The 18,488-nt window shown below is 52.7% G+C and overlaps 2 protein-coding genes across 3 annotated transcripts; one reads left to right on the top strand and one right to left on the bottom strand.

The window, feature by feature from the left end:
• Positions 1-612: 612 nt before the first annotated feature.
• LOC120653842 lies at positions 613-2,160 on the top strand. 2 transcript variants are annotated; one of them, XM_039931521.1, is made up of 2 exons: positions 613-1,394; positions 1,479-2,160. In XM_039931521.1, exons 1-2 carry the CDS (start codon positions 897-899, stop codon positions 1,488-1,490), a joined length of 510 nt encoding a protein of 169 aa, XP_039787455.1. In that variant the 5' UTR covers positions 613-896; the 3' UTR covers positions 1,491-2,160. The 2 variants fall into 2 exon arrangements, with proteins under 2 accessions (XP_039787455.1, XP_039787456.1); XM_039931522.1 differs by having other exon boundaries at positions 642-1,394; positions 1,482-1,887.
• Positions 2,161-12,491: 10,331 nt separating this feature from the next.
• LOC120653841 (cyclin-dependent kinase inhibitor 1-like) lies at positions 12,492-14,102 on the bottom strand. The gene is made up of 4 exons (XM_039931520.1): positions 13,549-14,102; positions 13,373-13,440; positions 13,083-13,277; positions 12,492-12,907 (listed from the first exon to the last, which is right to left on the bottom strand). The coding sequence occupies exons 1-4, from the start codon at positions 13,972-13,974 to the stop codon at positions 12,832-12,834; spliced, it is 765 nt and encodes a 254-aa protein (XP_039787454.1). The 5' UTR covers positions 13,975-14,102; the 3' UTR covers positions 12,492-12,831.
• Positions 14,103-18,488: the final 4,386 nt, after the last annotated feature.

Raw genomic sequence — 18,488 nt, 5'->3', positions numbered from 1 at the left:
CGTCCATGCGTCGTCGGATCCGTGTGGAGACGTGCGATCCATCATCCAACCCCTCGAGAATTCGAGATCGCATACCATACCAGCGACCCAGCCTTCTTATCTCAAAGTTGACAGAAAAGAAAAGTCAGAGCAGGTTTGGGAATCATCTCATTTTCCTCCACATGCCTTGCCCGGGGGGGAAGCTTAAGAACTCTGGGACTGTAAAACAAAATTCTGGCGCGGACAGATCGCTCTGTCCTCTTCAAGCAATGCCTGTATTCAATATGCAGTTTGAGTTGGAGAGTTTACTCTCGTTATTGGAAAAAGATAACTGATAGTCAGAGAAACGTCATAGCCAAAGTGTGTATGGAAGCTAATTGAAGAGATGAAGGTGGTGTATGTAATAGTCAATGACACAGGTTTACATCATGCCAACGTCAACTGATATTGCCCAAGTCCTACCAAAGAGAGCATAAAGTAACTAGTAATAACCAGGGAAAAGGATGATTACTACTCCCATCCTGGCCTCTGCACACCTCAATCATCGCCATTTACTCTAGGCGGTGCTAAACAATTGCATCGCCCATCCACCGGAGACCTCCACGCCACGCATTTCGCCAAGCTCCCTCCCTTATATAAACCATCCAAACTAACCTGCCAGCGCCCAAACAGTGACTAGACCGCCCACTCGGTACACCGTTTCTCTTCCGCCCTCACAGTCACACACCACCGCTACCACCACCTTTTAAAAGCCCCCACCACATCCTGCGCTGCACGGGAAGCTCAGCTCAGCTCATCAGCTCACGGTGGAAGAGGAGGAGGAGGAGGAGGAGGAGGCAGCGCGCGAGAGGGAGCGGAAGCGCGCGAGGAGGTCAGGGTCAGGCGACGCGCACCATCAGCACAGCCACGACCGCGCGATGGCGTGCATCAACATGTACAACCCGGACGGCGCCGCGGGGTTCGGCGGCGGGCCGCAGCCGCCGGCGGCGCTGGGCCCGCGCATCTCCTTCTCCAGCGACTTCGCCGTCGAGCCGCCGCCGCCGGTGCAGAACCGGGCGATGAGCCTGCGGTGCCAGGAGGAGGACCTCAACTTCGAGTTCTCGGTGGGCAGCCACCCCATGATGGCCGCGGACCAGCTCTTCTCCAAGGGCAGGATCCTGCCACTCAAGGACAACGGCGCCTTCGCCGGCCGGCCGCCCACCACGCTCCGCGACGAGCTCCGCGGCGGCGGCGCCAGCGACGATGACGAGAGGGCCTCCGCCAGCAAGGGATCCAGCCGGTGGAAGGAGATGCTCGGCCTGCGGAAGGCGCTCTGCGTCGGCGGCGGCAACGGCCCGGCCAAGAAGGTTAGCAGCAGCGACAAGGGCATCGCCGATGCCGACATGCCCACCGCCGACATGGCCGCGTCCAATCAGGTCGGTATCTCCTGCATGCGTCCACAGCTACGCTTAATTTCGGTCGACACCTTGTCTCATCACAGATTTGTTTGCTTCACCCAGCAGGAGCTATGATGAGGTGACCGACGGGGAAGACGAGACAGGCATGGGGCACAAGGACACGCGCTCCACATGAAGCTTTTGTCCTCCCTCCTCCCTGATGCTGTTGATCAACCTCTTGAATTGTGCTTGTCGCCATCCAGGGGCTAGGTTTTTGTAGATTGTTGTGAGTTTGCTTGTGTGCTAGATGGCCCGTTGAAAAGAGCAAAAAAAATTGTGTATTTTTCTTGCATAAGTGCTGTCATCTCCCTCTAGCAAGCTGTCCCCTCACTCGATCCATCCATGGTCAGTCTTCGCTTCTCCTTCTTTCACTTGTTCTTGGCTTTCTCCACCCTGTACAAAGCTAAGTGGCTGTGTGGATGGGAAATTTATGGTGCAATGATTAGATTTGCCAGGTGGCCAGATCTGTGAAGTGAGGAGGCTGTAGTTACCAGTGATGGAGCCTTTCTGGCCGCCCCTCTGGGGATCAACAGTGCTCTCCTTTGTCTCGTTGCTCCGCTGGACGAGTATATAGAGAGGGACAAGAGCCTCAGAGCGAGCATGTGTGAGGCGACAGCGAGAGCTAGTGGAGGAAGGAAGGCTCTCCCCTGCCCCTGGCCTGCATAATGATCATTTTTGTTTTGTTTTGTTCCTGGCAAAATGATCACCATCTTTTTCAATTGAAAAACCTAGTGGACTTGATGAAGTGATCGATCTTCCCTCTGGCCTCCCGACATGTCCTCTGCAGCCTGTCATGGATGCACAGCTGCCTCTATGCTTGCAATGCCTTCAGATCCATCGAATCCTCCTCGCGCCCAATCAAGTAAAATAAATCCATGGGCACTCAGTTTTATTTTTATTTTTTTAAAAAAAAAAGAGAACTAGAGGATATACAATTCAGGCGCGGCACTATTGTATTGTATTGGCGCGAGCATGGCAATGGTGATGTTCAACTTTCCCATCTTTACAGGCAAATAGGACTGTCAACAAACGCTGATGTCCCTTTACCGGATTTCATGGCCGCCTTGTCTCCATTTTATCGGCCGTCGCACGGTACGGGCGTCTAGGCATAGTGGATAGTATATAACAGGATAAGCATGGCACCACGAGATCTAAAAAAATGATAGATATATACAGATGTTGCTCGAGGCCACTTTGCGTACAGTTAGATAGGCTTTAGATTCAGAGCATGCATGCTTTAAGAGTGGTGGAGTGTAATGCAAACAAGCTCAATGCATGCTTTAAGATGGAAAGAGAGTCCCATGATCCCAAGTTTGGAAGGTTTGAGTGATAAGGAGCCTTGCTTGGTCCAACAGTCTTAGGTGTTGTCCCAGGAAGAAGAAATAGGGCGGGCTCAAGATCAAGATCTTTCGCAGCAGAAGCTTATGGTTCATAATGCAGAAGGGGTGTACTTCATGGATAAGGATAAATGGCCAAAGTTAGTGATTGCTGATGACGATATCAACTGTACTCAAGATAGCTCTTTGGAAGGTCAACTGACAGATGAAGGAGGTGACCAGGGATGGGAGAAACCTCCTTCCAGAAAGAAAAAACTCAAGCCGACCAAGCCAAAGGTGACTGTTGCTACCAGGGCTAGTTCCAGGATCCCAAGAGATGGCATACCCGTTGCTGAGAAGGCCATGAAGAGGGCACAGGAGAGGGATGAGCTGACAGGTAATCCTTTCACCATTCTAAATAATGCTTCTAATGATGACCTTAGAAAAATTGCTCTAGATTTAGACATTAATGCTGATTTCCTATATGAAAACCTTAATGCTATGAAAGCAGAAGAATTAGTTAGGGCTGATCTGGCCCAAGCAAACTATAAAACTTACTTATCCAAACTTAAACATAAAGAAATCTCTCCAGGGGAGGAGGATCTGCAATATTTAGGTTTGGATATTATAGATAATGGTACTCGTGATATGGGAGGACCTAATGCCTCTGCCTCTTATGAGGCCCCCTCTAATTTCTCATAATGAGAGTCCTTTCTTGGAATGTGAGGGGTCTGGGGAATGCTGCTAGAAAGGGGCAGGTCAGGAACTAAATCCTGAAAGAACGCATTGATATTGTTGGGTTGCAAGAAACTGTAAAGCAAGATTTCTCTGACCATGAACTGAATGAGCTAGCAGGGGGGCTTAACTTCATTTGGTTCTGGCTGGCAGCAAGAGGAAGGTCTGGGGGTATTTTACTGTGTGTTAAGTCGGATGTCCTGGAAGTGGAGAATCATGAGATCAAAGAGTTTTGTATTTGTGCTACTATCAGAGGCAGGGTGTCTAACTTTAGATGGAACTTGATCTTTGTCTATGGCCCTGCACATCATGATCTTTCTCATAGTTTTTTGGAAGAATTAGATGTCTATTGTTCTGCTGCTACTTTGCCTTTGCTCTTAGGAGGAGACTTTAACTTAATCAGGGCCTGTGAGGAGAAAAGCTCTGACAATTACAACCTCACCTTGATGAGGGAGTTCTCTCACTTCATTGGTAAGCACCAGCTTAGGGAAGTGACCAGAAGTGGGAGCAAATTCACTTGGACTAATAAACAGCTTTCCCCAATCATGGTCAATCTGGATAGGTTTCTTATGTCTGATGGTTGGGAAAATAAGTTTCCTCTTGTTCATGCTTGGAGTCTTACTAAAGTTGGCTCTGACCACTCTCCCATTGTTTTGGACTCCGGGGAGCAGGGAGCTCCTAAGCTAAAATATTTCTTCTTTGACAGCAAATGGCTTCTTACCCCTGATTTTGAACCCATGGTGAGAGACAACTGGATTCAGGCTTCCTCTAGGCGTCCTCCGAGGGTGGAGGCTATCAACGCCTGGCATGGAAGCCTCTGTTTTCTTAGAAAACGTTTGAAAGGGTGGCATATCAAACATTCGGGAGAGCAGGCTAAAGAGAAAGAAACTTTATATGACAAATTGAGGGAGCTTGACAATTTAGCTAATTCTAACCCTTTGAGCCCAAGTGAGTGGGCTTTGAGATATGAATTAGAAGACAAATTAGAACTGATTCTGCAAATGGAGGAGCTCCACTGGCAACATCGAAGTTCTGAAAATTGGGTCCTTAGGGGTGATTCTAATACTGATTTTTTTCATAAATTTGCTAATGGGAGAAGGAGAAAAAACCTCATCAGCTGTTTGGAAGGGGATCAGGGGGTGCTAACTGATCAGGCTGAAATTGAGCAGCACATCACTACCTTCTATAAAAGCCTTTTTGGAGCTGGCCCCCCTAGAAATTTGAGGCTTTCCTCATCCTTTTGGTCTGGCCGTCATATCCTATCTAGGGAAGAAGGGGCTTCCCTGATTAGAGATTTTTAAGAAGAAGAGGTGAAGTCAGCCATGTGCAGCATGAAGAATAATTCAGCTCCTGGTCCTAATGGTTTTGGGGTGCAATTTTTCAAGAGCTTCTGGCAACTCATTGGTAACGATTATCTGGCTCTTTTTCAAGATTTACACAAGGGTGTGTTGGACATAAGAAGGTTAAATTATGGAGTTATCACCTTGGTTCCTAAGGCCCAGGATGCTAACAACATTAAACAATATAGACCAAATTGTCTTCTGAATATGGATTATAAAGGGATTACCAAGGTACTAACCAACAGGTTCTCTGTCCTGGCCCAAACAGTAATAGGTAGTAATCAGACTGGGTTTGTGAAGGGGAGAAATATCCTGGAAGGGGTGGTAGTTTTGCACGAAGTGATTCATGAGCTAAAACGAACAAAGAGAAAAGGCATTATTCTAAAAATTGACTTTGAGAAAGCCTATGACAAGGTGAGATGGGACTTCCTCGAAGAGGTTTTGGTAGGAAAAGGGTTCCCTGCTAAGTGGATCAATTGGGTCATGCAGTCTGTCCAAGGAGGGCGTGTCTGTGTGAATATTAATGGACAAAGGGGACCATACTTCAGAACTTTTGGGGGACTAAGACAATGGGATCCTTTATCTCCCATTCTTTTCAACTTGGTGGCTGATGCCCTAAGCAATATGCTAGATAAAGCAGTGGCAAAGGGTCATTTGGTTGGCACTTTAGATTGGCTGATTCCAGGGGGGGTTTCTCATATTCAGTATGTGGATGACACAGTAATCATGATTGATGGGTCAGAAAAATCAATACTGAGTCTTAAATTGATCTTGTACTGCTTTGAGTGGCTCTCTGGACTGAAGATTAATTTCCATAAAAGTGATGTTTATGTGTTTGGTGAAGATCAAGAACGTAAAGAGGTTTTAGCCAACATGCTGAATTGCCGACTTGGGGAGTGGCCGATGAAATATCTGGGCCTTCCAATCGCTGAACATCGGGTTGGGAGTCGTGCTTTTATGGGCTTGGTGGATAAAATGAGAAAAAGGCTTGATCCTTGGAAGGGTAGAAACCTGTCGTTGGGAGATAGATTAGTTCTCACAAACTCTTATCTTTCTAGCTTACCTATGTATACCATGGGATTTTACTTACTCCCAAAATCTGTTCATATGGAGATGGATCAGATTAGGAGCAACTTCTTCTGGCAGGGAGCTAAGGAGGAATTCAGGTATCACATGGCCAAAATGGACACGATCTGTAGACCCAAAAACCAGGGAGGTTTGGGGATGATCAACACTAGCACGATGAATGAATGTCTTTTGGTCAAGTGGATTTGGAGAATTGCCAAAGGTTCGAATGAAACCTGGTTTAAGATCCTTCAGGCTAAATATATGCAAAATGGGTCATTTTTCTCATCTTCCCCCAGGGGTGCCTCCCAGTTTTGGCAAAGCCTTCATAAGGTGAAACATCTATTTAAATGGGGGGGGGCCATTTTTCAAGTTAAAGACGGAGCCAATACTATGTTCTGGGAGGATACTTGGAAAGGAGATACGCCAATCAAAATCCAATTTCCGGATCTATATAAAATGTGTGCCAACCCTCGGGCAAGGGTGGCAGACTGTTGGGATGGCGAAAATTGGATTATCCCCTTTCGGAGAAGTCTGACAACGACTGAAAAGGATGACTTGGACAAACTCCTCTTGTGGTTACAGCATTCCTCCCTAAGTGTTGGACTGGATAATATCACTTGGGCTTTGGAGAATTCTAAGGTCTTTTCCACCAAGTCACTCTACTCCTTCATGACCAATAGGGGTGTGATGCTGAAAGATTCGAATAGTTGCCGGAAGGTCCGCACCCCCCTGAAGATTAAGGTCTTCTTGTGGCAGCTGAGTAATGACATATTGCAAATGGCTACAGCCTTGAAACGCAGGGGCTAGAAAGGGAGCCACCTCTGTTGCCTTTGTGGAAAACCAGAGAATGTTGATCACATCTTCTTCAGATGTTCTTTGGCTCGCTTCCTGTGGGCTGGGGTAGGAGAGGCGTTAGGTTTGGCGCAACAACCAGGGTCCTGGGAGGACCTCGTGGCAACTTGGAGTAAGAATTGTAATTTCCCAAAGCGCTTGGGCATGGTTTTGTTTGCTAGTCTAGCATGGGCGCTATGGACTACCCGAAACAAAATGGCTATTGAGCATATTTTTCCTAATAATGCCATTCAAACCTTTCATGTTTTTGTCGGCTTTATGCAGCGATGGAGCCCACTATCGAAAGCTTCTGATAGAGAAAAAGTAAGAGATCTGGTGGAGCTTCTAAAAGCCTAGGCGATGGGTTTCCGACCTTCGATGACATCTGTTTCGGACATTGAGTTCCTTTAGTGTTGCTTGTCTGTTTCCTTTTAAGCCTAGACTGTAAACTGGTAACCCCAGTTTGTGACTTGGTTAAACGCTTTGCGTTGTATCCTTAATTGCTTTCAATATAAAGCAGAGTTATCTCCTTAAAAAAAAGAGATGGTAAATGTCATGTTTTCCTGCTGCTGCTGGTGCTGCTAAAGATGATCACCGATCCTCTTTAGATCAATGAGTTGAATTTAAGAGAGTTAGGGGCACCCATTCGCACCCTACAACCGATGGAGCACGCGACCTGTGTAATGAACACACACCTGTGGCGGCATTGGCAAGGGATGTGTAGGGCACAAGAGTTTAAGGAACCCATAACGAGTCACGGAGGATATGTCGCATCAACAGCGCACCCAAAAGCGTGCTACAAGCCTACAATGCAGTGTCTCCATGAAACAGCAGCGATCCATGACGAGAGCAATAATAACGGAAGCGATGATTGATTGGTGGTGTGGTGCAGAGAGAGAGAGAGAGAGAGAGAGAGAGAGAGAGAGAGAAGCGGCTCTCTAATCGGGTTAGGCATAGCCATTAGGGCCAAGGCAATAATGCACTCCCCTTACCTCTGAAGATGGACTAGGAACTGTTGCCACGGCAGCATCACGTGGAAGCTACGCCCTATCGCCAAATCTTGAGGCAAACTCGTTGCGCCGGAGATCTTGGCCGGCATGCACCCCTGTCCGAAGTATGCAGGAAGTTCAGAACTTCAGATCGTGGTAACATAGTAGCATCACTGATTCACTGTAATCTGATGGCTGATGCTACAACCGAAAAGTACCTGAATTCCTGAAAGGTGAAACAAATTTCGAAGAGAACTTTGGCCAGGGAGCAGGCAGCGGTCACAAATGCAACTTTGTGTTCGAGCAGCTCTTCGCATCGCAGCTAGCTCGCGTTGCCAACAAAATTTTGTTGCTAGTCCATCTCGTTCTGGAGAAGGGATGCATCTGAATCTGTTGTTATCATTGCCAATCAAACGGTGCGCGTGCGTGCGTGACGTCGTCCTCCCAGAGCCACAGGCCCCATAGCTCGCAGCTCGCCCTGTGGACCTTGACCGGGGGCGGGGCACGCCGGCCTGTCCTCGCACACCGGCCGGCCGGTCTTATCGGCGGGCGCAACGCGACGCCGCCACACATGGCTGGCCGACCCGGCGCAATGATGCGGGCGGGCTCCTCGTCCCGGCGAGGCCGTTGGCCCGTGCCCGCACGACCTAATAATAACACGAACGCCGATCCGGTCGCGACCAACCAACAGCAAGTCCCGTCGCGTCGCGTGCCGTAGCGTCAATCTGTTACAGCTGGGAACCACGACGGCACGCGCGAGAGCGAGCTTTGCCGAGCACGCCACGAACGCCGTGCTGCGGGGCGGTGCGGGACGGGACGTGAGGCGGGGCGCGCGATCCGCCGCGGCTGGGGCCTGTGGGCGAGGTCGAGCCGACCCACTGAAAAAAAAACGCGGCGCGATGGGCCGTGGCCTGGTTTTGGGCTTAGGACTATTCACAAAGTTGGGTGGTCCTGTCGACGCAACCACGTGGTGTGCGTGCTCTTCGTTAGATGGGCCTGGGTTGTTTAAACTGGACCCACGTGCGTGTCCCAGTGCCACCGAGCAGGTCTTCGCCCATGGGCCAAGTTTCCGCACCCATTGTCTTGCTCTCTGAACCATACTAATAACATTCAAGATTTAGCCGATCAAAGTTCCCCAAAGGCCAAAGCAATCACCCTCGTCCAAAATGGGTTTGTATTGTGTTGATCTTTCACACATCCATCCATCGGTAAAAAAAAATGCAGCGCCATTCGCCCCGTCGTAAATTCCCGCACCAGATCCAAACAAACCCGTAGCCGATCATCCCGTGACCACATACGGATTTCGCACAAATACCATCCACATCCACCCACCCCGTAATCACAAATCCGCTCTCCCGTGCGTGCGTACCACGCAAGCGGCTGCGACGCCAATGAATGCGCCAAGCAACATCAACAAAAAACAAGCGGCGCCGTACGTACAGCGGAAGTACCCTTGACACAGTGCCGGAAGAACATGCCGTTGGCTTTGGCTCACGAACAACCTCTCGCAGCAGAGCAGCTGCTCGCGCGCAACACCAACCGGCCGTCCTTCGCCCGTACTCCCCGCCCACCGGCTCGGCGTCATTGATTGGTCGATCTGCCTGTCGTCGCTTCACCTGAACCGGATCGAATCGTCATACTAGTTTCTACTCCACCGGAATTTGCAGGCACCTCACTTAACACAGGATCCGTACTCGTAGCAGCAGAAGATCATGCCGATCCGTCGAATTGATGGCCAGCATCTGGGCGTTTAACTGACGCCATCTGCTGTAAACGCTGTCATTCCCTGGCCTCGTTTCTTATAAGCCACTGTCAGACTGTCACGCACAGCAGGATCCCCTTTTCGAATTTATGCCACTGTATCAGGCTCTCTCTCGATTCAGCATACAGCGCCGTCTAAAAAAAGGGTTTTTGTTCTAGAGGGGGGCTGCAGATCTTGGCCACTACCGGACTGTGCACCAGTCTGTGCCACTACCGGATATGGCTGGGCATTCGGGTAACCCAAAAATTTCGGGTCGGGCTTTTCGGGTATTTGAAATTTCGGGTTTTGAAAATCGATACCCGAAATTTGCCCGAAATAACAAAATTCCGACATTTCGGGTACCCGAAAATTCGGGTTCGGGTAATCCCCGAACTACCCGATATCAAGAGGGCCGATAAGGGCGGGGCGTCGGCGGCGTGGCCGAGGTGAAGCGTCGGCAGCGCGGTGGGGGCGGGCCGCGGGGGCGTCGGCGGCGGGGCCGGGGGCCGGGCGTCAGCGGCGCGGTGGGGGCGGGCTGCGGGGGCGTCGACGGGCCGTGGGAGCATCCGTGGCGTGGCGGGGGCGACGGCAACCGGCGGGGCAGGGGCGGCGGACCGTCAAGGGTGGAGGCGCCGCGGGAGACGGGCGGGGCGGAGGCGTCAGCGGGCGGCCGGCGGGGGCGGGGGCGGGGCGGGACCAGGCCGTCGAGCTCCGGCGGCCAGCGGGGGCGGGGGCGGGGGTGAGGACCGAGGAGGGTCGGGCGGCGGCCGGGGTCAGATCGATTGGGGCTGGGGGTGGACGGGACGGGGAGGAGGGGCCTCGGCGCCTCGCTGCGAAGCATTGGGGGGAGGCTGGGAGGGGGCCTGCACCCTGCAGACGGGCGGCGTGAGCCGGTGACGTGTTGACGGCGGTCGGCACGCGAGGGGCGGACGGGACGGGCGACTCGCGACTCGCGAGGGGCGCTGTGGCTTGTGGCGGCGGGACTGGGGTGGAGCGGTGGGGGACTGGCCGACTGGGGGTGCCGGGGTGGGGTTAGGGTTAAGAGGATTCATGGGCTGGGCTGATTTCATACAATGAGTAAACACATCTATGGGCTGGGCTGATTTCGGGTAATTCGGGTACCGTAGCCCAATACCCGAACTACCCGTAATAATTTCGGGTACCGTGGGTTAGAACCCGAATTGGGGTTCGGGTTTTTCAGGTTCGGATTTTTCGAGTTCGGGCTCGGGTTTTTCGGGTTCGGGCTTCGGGTATTTTTCCCAGCCATACTACCGGACTCCAAAGCTGACACAAAGTGGAGTACCAAAAAAAGAACCAGAGTTTCAGTGCCACCAAAAAAAGAACCAGAGTTTCAGTGCCACCACTGGATGGTTTTCGCGGAATGTCTCACCGGCCTGGGGATCCTCACCTTCCTCGGCGCAGACTCCAAGGCCCGCCACGCTTCCCCCGAAGCGTACTTGCCCACTGAGTAATTTTCATTTGCTTGCCCAACCCGGTGATGGTGGGATGATGCGCTTGCCGCCCGGCTTCCCAACCCAAGATCTCCCCCACCATCCACGGATCTCGGCTCGACGCTAAGCCTGCTTGTTTATTCGCCATCAATGTGGTCGAACGTGACGTGCTCTCGACTGGTGGATCACGGCGCCCATCTCTCCCATGCACCCCCAATCATCAACCAGCCTCTTTCCTCCACGTCTGCTGGACACTAACTATTCTACGCTCTCAACTACCACCACGCTAGTCTGATCTCCAAGCGCGCGCTGCGCCATCTTCCATCTTGGCAATGTCATGTCGGCCTCTAATGATAATAATGTTCCTGGCCGCATAATGCTACCTATCTAATGATAATGTATTTTTTTCGTGGATTCTTTTTGACAGGTCTGTAACAAAAAAAAAACACATTCTGACAACGAGAATATATTCAGCTTGGAGTCTTGGACGTCGATATACTAGGTAGGTAGCTGGATAAAAACCCAGTGGAGTGAATTTTCCCGTATTGGGCTAGACCTAGATTAGCAGCCGGCCAGGAAACGGAGAGGAAGAGCCCATGGGCAGCGAGGTAAAGCCACGGGAAACAGTGGTCCAGGATTAAAAAAGCCCTACTCCCTTTCAGTGCAAAGCCAGCAAGCGGCAGTGGGCGACGCAGTGCGGTGGCTTGCTTCCCTGGCCTGGCCTGGCCGCTGGCCCTGGCCTTCCTTGTTTTCACCAACCTACTGAGCAGCCCAGATCCCGATGGCAGTAACATTCCTTGCTCCCACCCCATCCCCGCCCGACCCACTTGCCACCCTGCCCATGTGCTCACATGATCCAAAGCCATCTCTCTCACCTCATCATCTCCCAGTAACATGTATCCCGACACTTGTTTAATTATGCCAGAGCCTAGCTAATCATGGTTCCCTGCTTACTTTAATCGCGCTTTACTGCTTAACCGCGGTTTTTAACTGCCAGGCTGAGCTGATGATGGTGGTGGCAGGCAGGCAGGCAGGAGGTGACTTGCTTCCACTAGCAGCGCGCGATCCGCCTCGGCGAGAGGGGAGCTAAGCGAGGGCCGCGGGCCCCCATCTTCGCCGTAACCTTCTTTCCACGGCACGCCAGCCATAGAAGCCTCCACTGCAGTTTGCCGCCTGTCCTGGGATACAGCAGTAGATGCATGGGGATTATATATGCGGCGTACCACTGCGTCCTGTCAGATGCAGGTGAGGGGATAAAATTAATCTCGCCGAGATCGCTCGTGTGCGCTCTACGTCACCATGGCTGCTTCTTCTTCTGCTAGCTGCTGCCGCCTCTCATCAACACTACTATTGGGGTAAATATAGCCCGGTAAAACTAACTTTGAAAGATTTCTTACGAATTATTTGCAGGTCTGACGTGTTGGTATGTACATAGAAACGTATGGTAATTTTTTCACCTTGGGGTACTTCGATGTTAATACGAAACGAAGTAGCACCATCCAGATGGAGATGGATAGATGGAACTAACATAGCGTGATGCGGAAGGATGGTCGATCTGGATTCAGGACCAGCAGCAAAGAGGGAAGAAAAATACCCAAACAGCGGTGGTTAACTGATGAGACAATCAGATTTGCAAGGCAGCTAGCTGCTGTACAGTGAATTAAATTCCATCCAAAATACAGGAGAGCAATTACAGTGAGCGGATGATTCTATAGGGGTCAAGGTAACCTCCCTGAATAAACAGTAAACACTACGGATGCGACTCTTCTACAAGCTACTTCAGGAAAATTAAAGTAAGGCATGGGCGACGATAAACAGTTGAATGGTGGTTAGGCTATGATGCTTCTTCTTTGGTTTCTCCTTTCCCGTTATTTTTTTGGGGCATCTCTTTCTCCTCCTCTTTCTAGCTTCCGTTGATCCCTTTAATTTGTACTGCACGCTCGCTTCAGATGCCGACCACCGGGGTCCACTCGAACCGGCCGCCGTCGAGGGGCACGCCGCGGACGACGTCGAAGTTGTACCTGCCAAGGGGAGAGCGCAGCCACGCACGTCAGATTCTAGCACACCGAGTCACGGCACGCGCCACGAAGACGGGAGGAGAGAAATTCGCTTGCGGTAAGCCAGTAACGTTACGTTGCATGCTACTAGCACGCGGTAATTTTTTCGGGCCACTGGTAGCTCGACGAGGTTACTTACTTGGCAGCGAAGCGTTCGGCCTGCTCCTTCTCGGCCGCCGCGAAGAAGGCCTTGATCTCGTCCGCCGGTGGCGTGATCAGCTGGGGACCCGACGTTGTCGCCGGCGACGACTGGCCGTTGTTCTTCTGGCCCGCCAGATCCGACTCCAGATCGCTGACCTCGCCGTGCGCCCGGCTCGATGGCGTCGTCTCTCTCCTGAATTTCCAAAAACCACGAGGGGAACGACGTCAGGAGCACGCCGGAAGGCATAATTCGACAGGATTTGGGAGAAACAAGGAAAATTCTCCTACCTTATCTCGCGCTCCAGGCCGCTCTCCGAGTTGCTCCCCGAGACCTCCAGGTTGTGATCCCCGCCAGCCTGTGGAGCCACAAAACAGGAGGAAAAAGAAACGGAATTCAGCAACGGGAGGCGCTGGAGATCTCGAACCATTTTTGAATTCGAATTCTAGGGTTTCCCCTCTCTCACCTCCGCGGCGCCGGAGCGGCAGGCAAGGTTCCTGTCCTGACACCCCACGTCCACAGACGACGCCGTGCTGGAGCAACGCGACAGCCCGGCCACGAGCGCCGCACCCTGGCCGGCGCCAGCAGCCTCCGCCGGCACCGGAACCCTCGGCGCCGCCGAAGGCTGCTGAGGCGGCGCCATGAACAGCGTCCGGCTCCGCAGCTTGATGTAGCAGCTTCCGCCGTCACCGCCAGCGCCAGGCTCCCCCGCCGCCACGCTCGGCGGCGCCAGCGCCTTCTTCCTCCTCGGGGCGACCTTCGCGACCCCGCCGGCCGGCACCGGCGCCGCCGCGGTCCGCGACCTCGTCCGGACGCCGACGACCTGCGTGACCTCGACGCCGGCGACCTCCTCGCCCGCGGCCCCCCTGCACTTGCGCATGTACTTCCCCATCTGACGCACGCCGCCGCCCCGGCCTCCCCCTCGCTTCCCCTTGGCCGCTTCCTCCTTTTCTCCCCCCTCCCTCTCACGCCTGCGCGGCGCTGCCTGCGGCTGCCGCTTGCGCTTTGGATTCTCACGACCCCTCCGTCGGGCGCTCGCGTGCGCGTACAAATATAAGATGCCGCGGCGCGGGGATGGGATTCCCGATCCGACGGCCAGGATCGCTCCCGTCTGACGGCGCCGTTAGCCGGATCTGGCCGTTGGGCGGCGGACCGGATGCGCCGCGCGGTGCCGGGGTCGCGTGCGGCCGGCCCCACCCGCCGCGGCCGGTACGCGACCACGCGCCCGCGGGGGCGACGGGGTGCAGCCGGTGAGAACGGCGTGCAGGCCCCCGAACGGGGTAAACGGAAGGAAGCTTCGGCGCCTGGCACGCGTGCTCTCCAGATAGGCCCCTCCGCCAGCTGGCCTGCGGGGCTGACACGTGTAGCGCGGCGGATCCGACGGTTGGCGTGCCGTTGGGGGCTTGGGGTTTCAAATTCGAAACCATAACGGCGAGGAGCGGCGGCGTTTAATCGGGCCGCACCGTACCGTGCGGTTCTAGCGGAGAGGGACGTTGCGGGGGTCGCGTTACAGGCTTTGTTCCCGTCGATGAAAACGTTGCGGGGGTACATGTAAGATGTAACAGGGTGAGGGCAAAGAAAGGAAAAGAAAACGTAACGGGCGGGCTCTGGTGCGGCGCAGCCTTACCTGAAGCACGAAAGAAACTTGGGCTAGGCGGCCATGGTTTCTGGTCTGCGGCAGACGGAGCAGTACAGTAGTACAGGTACAGCAGTGGAGTAACTCCCGAAAGGTTCTCTCTGAAAAAGCGTGCTCTCTTTGGCACAGCAGCAGGATTGGGGGCAGGTCAGGTCCGGGCCCGGTCCGGCGAACAGTGCCGGGAGCCCGGGAGGCTGGCCTCTGTTCGATCAGGTTCCATCCGCCGCCTGCGACTGACCAGAGCCTGTCGGCCGAAAGACCTCTGCTGCTGCAACTGCATTCGTCTCCAATTAGCCCGATAAACACGACGCTTGAGAATAGGTTTTCGAATTTGAAGGTTGCCTGGCCCCGCTTGCATTGCATGCATGCGGCATGCCAAACGGGAAGTCGGGAACACTGCGTCAGATGGGCAGTGAGCAACCGAGCATGCCCACCAGCAGCAGACTGGTAAATGTCAAACAGGGGCGGCCGATGCCCACCGGCCACCCGTACAGATCCACGCAGGACGCGGCCGTGTCGTTCCTTGTACCAGACCGTGCTCCTCGTAGCCCCAGTCCCAGCAGGCGGAAGCATCAGCCGGATCGATCGCAGTACGCAGCGACCAGTCTTTGGCATAGCCAGAGCAGGTCCCCGACGGATCGACGACGCGCGCGCGCAGAGGCGGTACTGCTTGTCCCGCCCCGAGTGGTCGTGGACGGGCCCCGCGGCGCAGTGCCGAGCCGGGGCGCCATTTCGATGGGCAGCGGGCGTGCACGTGTGCCAATTGCCATCATGCCCGGGCGCTGGTCTCGGAGGTCTGCCGGGCGATGCAGGCATGGGCTCCTTCGGGCTGGCCGCGTCGGCTTGTACACTCTCGCCGTCTTGCTCATCTTGGCCATCGAAGGGCGCAGCAGCTGATCATGCCGTTTTCCACAGGTTTCGCGGTGTAATGCATTGTCGGTATTGTTTCTGGCTGGGATTCGTGGTCCAGACTCTAGATAAATGGGCATCCGAGCGATTGTTCAACCTCTTCTTTTTAAAAAAAAAAAAACTCTGTTTCGATGTTATTTTACTGTAGCTTGCATTCTTGCTTCTAGTCTCTTGGTCCAACGCTCCTTTACAAAATCAGTTTCTTTTTTCAGAGTGGGAAAAATCATCTAACAAAATAAAAGGTCATCCATTGACCACCCAATGCATGTATGCACGCAAGGCGAGTTCTTTTTCTTTTTTAGGATTGACGCTTGAGGAGGAGTTGACGGGCATACCAATGGACAGTGACAGTACCTGACTTACCTGCTCCTGTACTGTACTCCCCCTCCAAGGTGGACGAGAAAAAGAATGTTATGCTCCAACCTCTGGTGCAGTGTGGCCTTGGATTCTCTCTCTTGGTTGTGTTTTTATAAGATGGTATTTCGTCGTTTCCGCTCCGAGTCCAGATGGATCCGATGCCCTTTACGGCCTTACCACGTTACGAACAGACACCTCATCATAGGATACAGATTGGGATCCGTTTAAATAAACAAACGAAGCGAAAGAACAAAAAAAAAAAGGTAAAAAGACAGATTTCAGATTGGGCAGCCTGCAGCCTCAACTTTGAAATACTGTATGTAGTATATAGTTTTGAATGGGTGCCTGGCGTGCCGTGATATGAAGAAAAACTGAAGAAAATGAGTAGGGAGCAAAAAGAAGGCCTGGTCACATCACATGCATGGCTTCGATTCGATCTGACCAATCGAACATGTTCTGATGTAGCATGTGGCTCACAAACCGCGACAAGTGGTTCGATCTGAATCGCACTTAAATTATCGAGCAACCTTACCCTATGAGATGATGAGCTTCTCCCGTCGGAGACAAAAACAAAAAAAACAAAAAAAACAAAAAGGAGTATCAATAGGAGTTGCGGGTGACATTAGATTCTGATGTAGTAGAAGGGTTCCAGATTAGCGCAGCCGATTTAATCTACATCAATATTTTTGGACAAAATTAAGACCGAACCGTGAGTAATTTACTCGCCTGCTGGAAGTAACCAGACGAGTAAACAGTAACTACACTGACAGTAAGTAAACAACAGAGTCGGGTTGTTGGGGGGCATGGAACATGCAAGGGAGCACACACACTGCATCCAAATGATAGGAGCACACACTGCATCCAAGAAATATACCAGACCTGGAAAGCATATACCGGATCCTGCATCCAGGAATCTCAGAAGCACTACTGCTACAAAGCCGCATTGACTATGCCTGTAGCCCAAACAGCAAGTAGGATTATAACAAATGAAAAAAAACTGCAAGTTGAGTGGCTAGATGCTCATGATGTTCTTTTGGCAGTAATTCCTATAGCTGACAAAAATTACACCGGTGGCAGAAAACAGCAGTAGGGAGCACAAGATCAGAGATGTTATGTTACAGGCTCCTACAGAGTAAACATCATCAATGAAAACTCGGCCTGAGCTCTCTGCAGCAAGAACCTTCTCTTTTGGCCCCTTGGCACCCCTCCCTGCGCCAGATGGTCCCCGGCGTTGTGTGCCTGACGAGACGAGCATGGAAGGACGGTGACAGTGGCGGAGCAGCGGCGCACAGTGAATCGGCATGGGCTGGTGAAAGCGGAGGGCGGGGCATGGACGGGGGGTCCTGACAGTTATTCGGGCGGTTTGTTCTTTTCCCGTCCTCCCCATGCCGGATCGCTCGCCGCCGTACTGCGCCCTCCCATTGACGCGCTTGCCGTTTTCCCAAGGAATCCGATGCGATGCTCTCGTGATGCTTGCACTGGCTAGCTAGCTATCCGTTAGTAGGAAGCAGCAGCAGCAGCAGTAGAAGAACCATCCGCTTCGCTGCAATCTTCTTGGACTGATGCAGACGAGCAAGATCAACGTGGATACCAGCAAGTTGGCCTCAAATCAGCCCATTGTAGGGAAACGGGTAGGCTACGCTAGCATCACTACCGCATAAACCCAAGATACTTGCGAGTAGAAGATCATAGATCGTTACTACTAGACGCGCAGCGCAGCGAAAGAAGTCGCGCGTCGATGTAGAGGAAGTAGTCGATCACGTCCCACTAACCGAGCTCCTCGAACTTGATCCCAGCAGCCGATCAGCGCAGCAGTCGCAGCAGCGCCTCCACGGAGTCCACACGTACGGGGATGAAACGCCGGGCGTCGGTGTGCTAGCACCGCACGTACGGCAAGGGCGGCGGCCGAGAGAGAGGGAGGGGCGGCGGCTAGGGAGGTGGCGCAGCTCAGGTCATCGCCCCCCCTAGCCCCTCCCTCATATATATAGGGCGTACTAATGTGCTTCTATCTCATAGGCCCATTAGTAACCCTAATCCCTCTTGGATCAATATCCACTTGGGTCTTTAAACCGTATTGTGATGATGGGCTCTTGGGCATATCACCGACAATCTCCCACTTGCACTAGAGACAATCATACATGCAAGCTTTCCAACATTCCAAACCCCTTAAGTGTGTGACCCGTTAGGTTCATGTGTAGGTGGTCGTGATCGGAAATCATTTCCGAATCACAAGTCAATAGCGGCACCTAGCAGGGCATAGTGACTCACAAATACACATAAAGATCATATCGGCCGAACCATAGATATACTCATACACCGATCCCTTTGCCACACGATGCCAGTCAAGCTCAAAGCGAGATGCGTGCCACCTTTGTGATAGCTCGACCATTCTCTCGATCTAATAGTGGATTCTATTCATAACTAACCTTTAGTCATCATGATTAACTCTTTAATCACTTTGGCATGGCCATGCACTTTCAAATCCAACTATCTCGAGGGGCCCA

Source organism: Panicum virgatum, chromosome 1N (genome assembly GCF_016808335.1).
Source record: "Panicum virgatum strain AP13 chromosome 1N, P.virgatum_v5, whole genome shotgun sequence".
NCBI lineage: Eukaryota > Viridiplantae > Streptophyta > Magnoliopsida > Poales > Poaceae > Panicum > Panicum virgatum.
The sequence above is the reverse complement of the archived record's forward strand: the minus strand, read 5'-3'. Positions and strand labels throughout refer to the sequence as shown.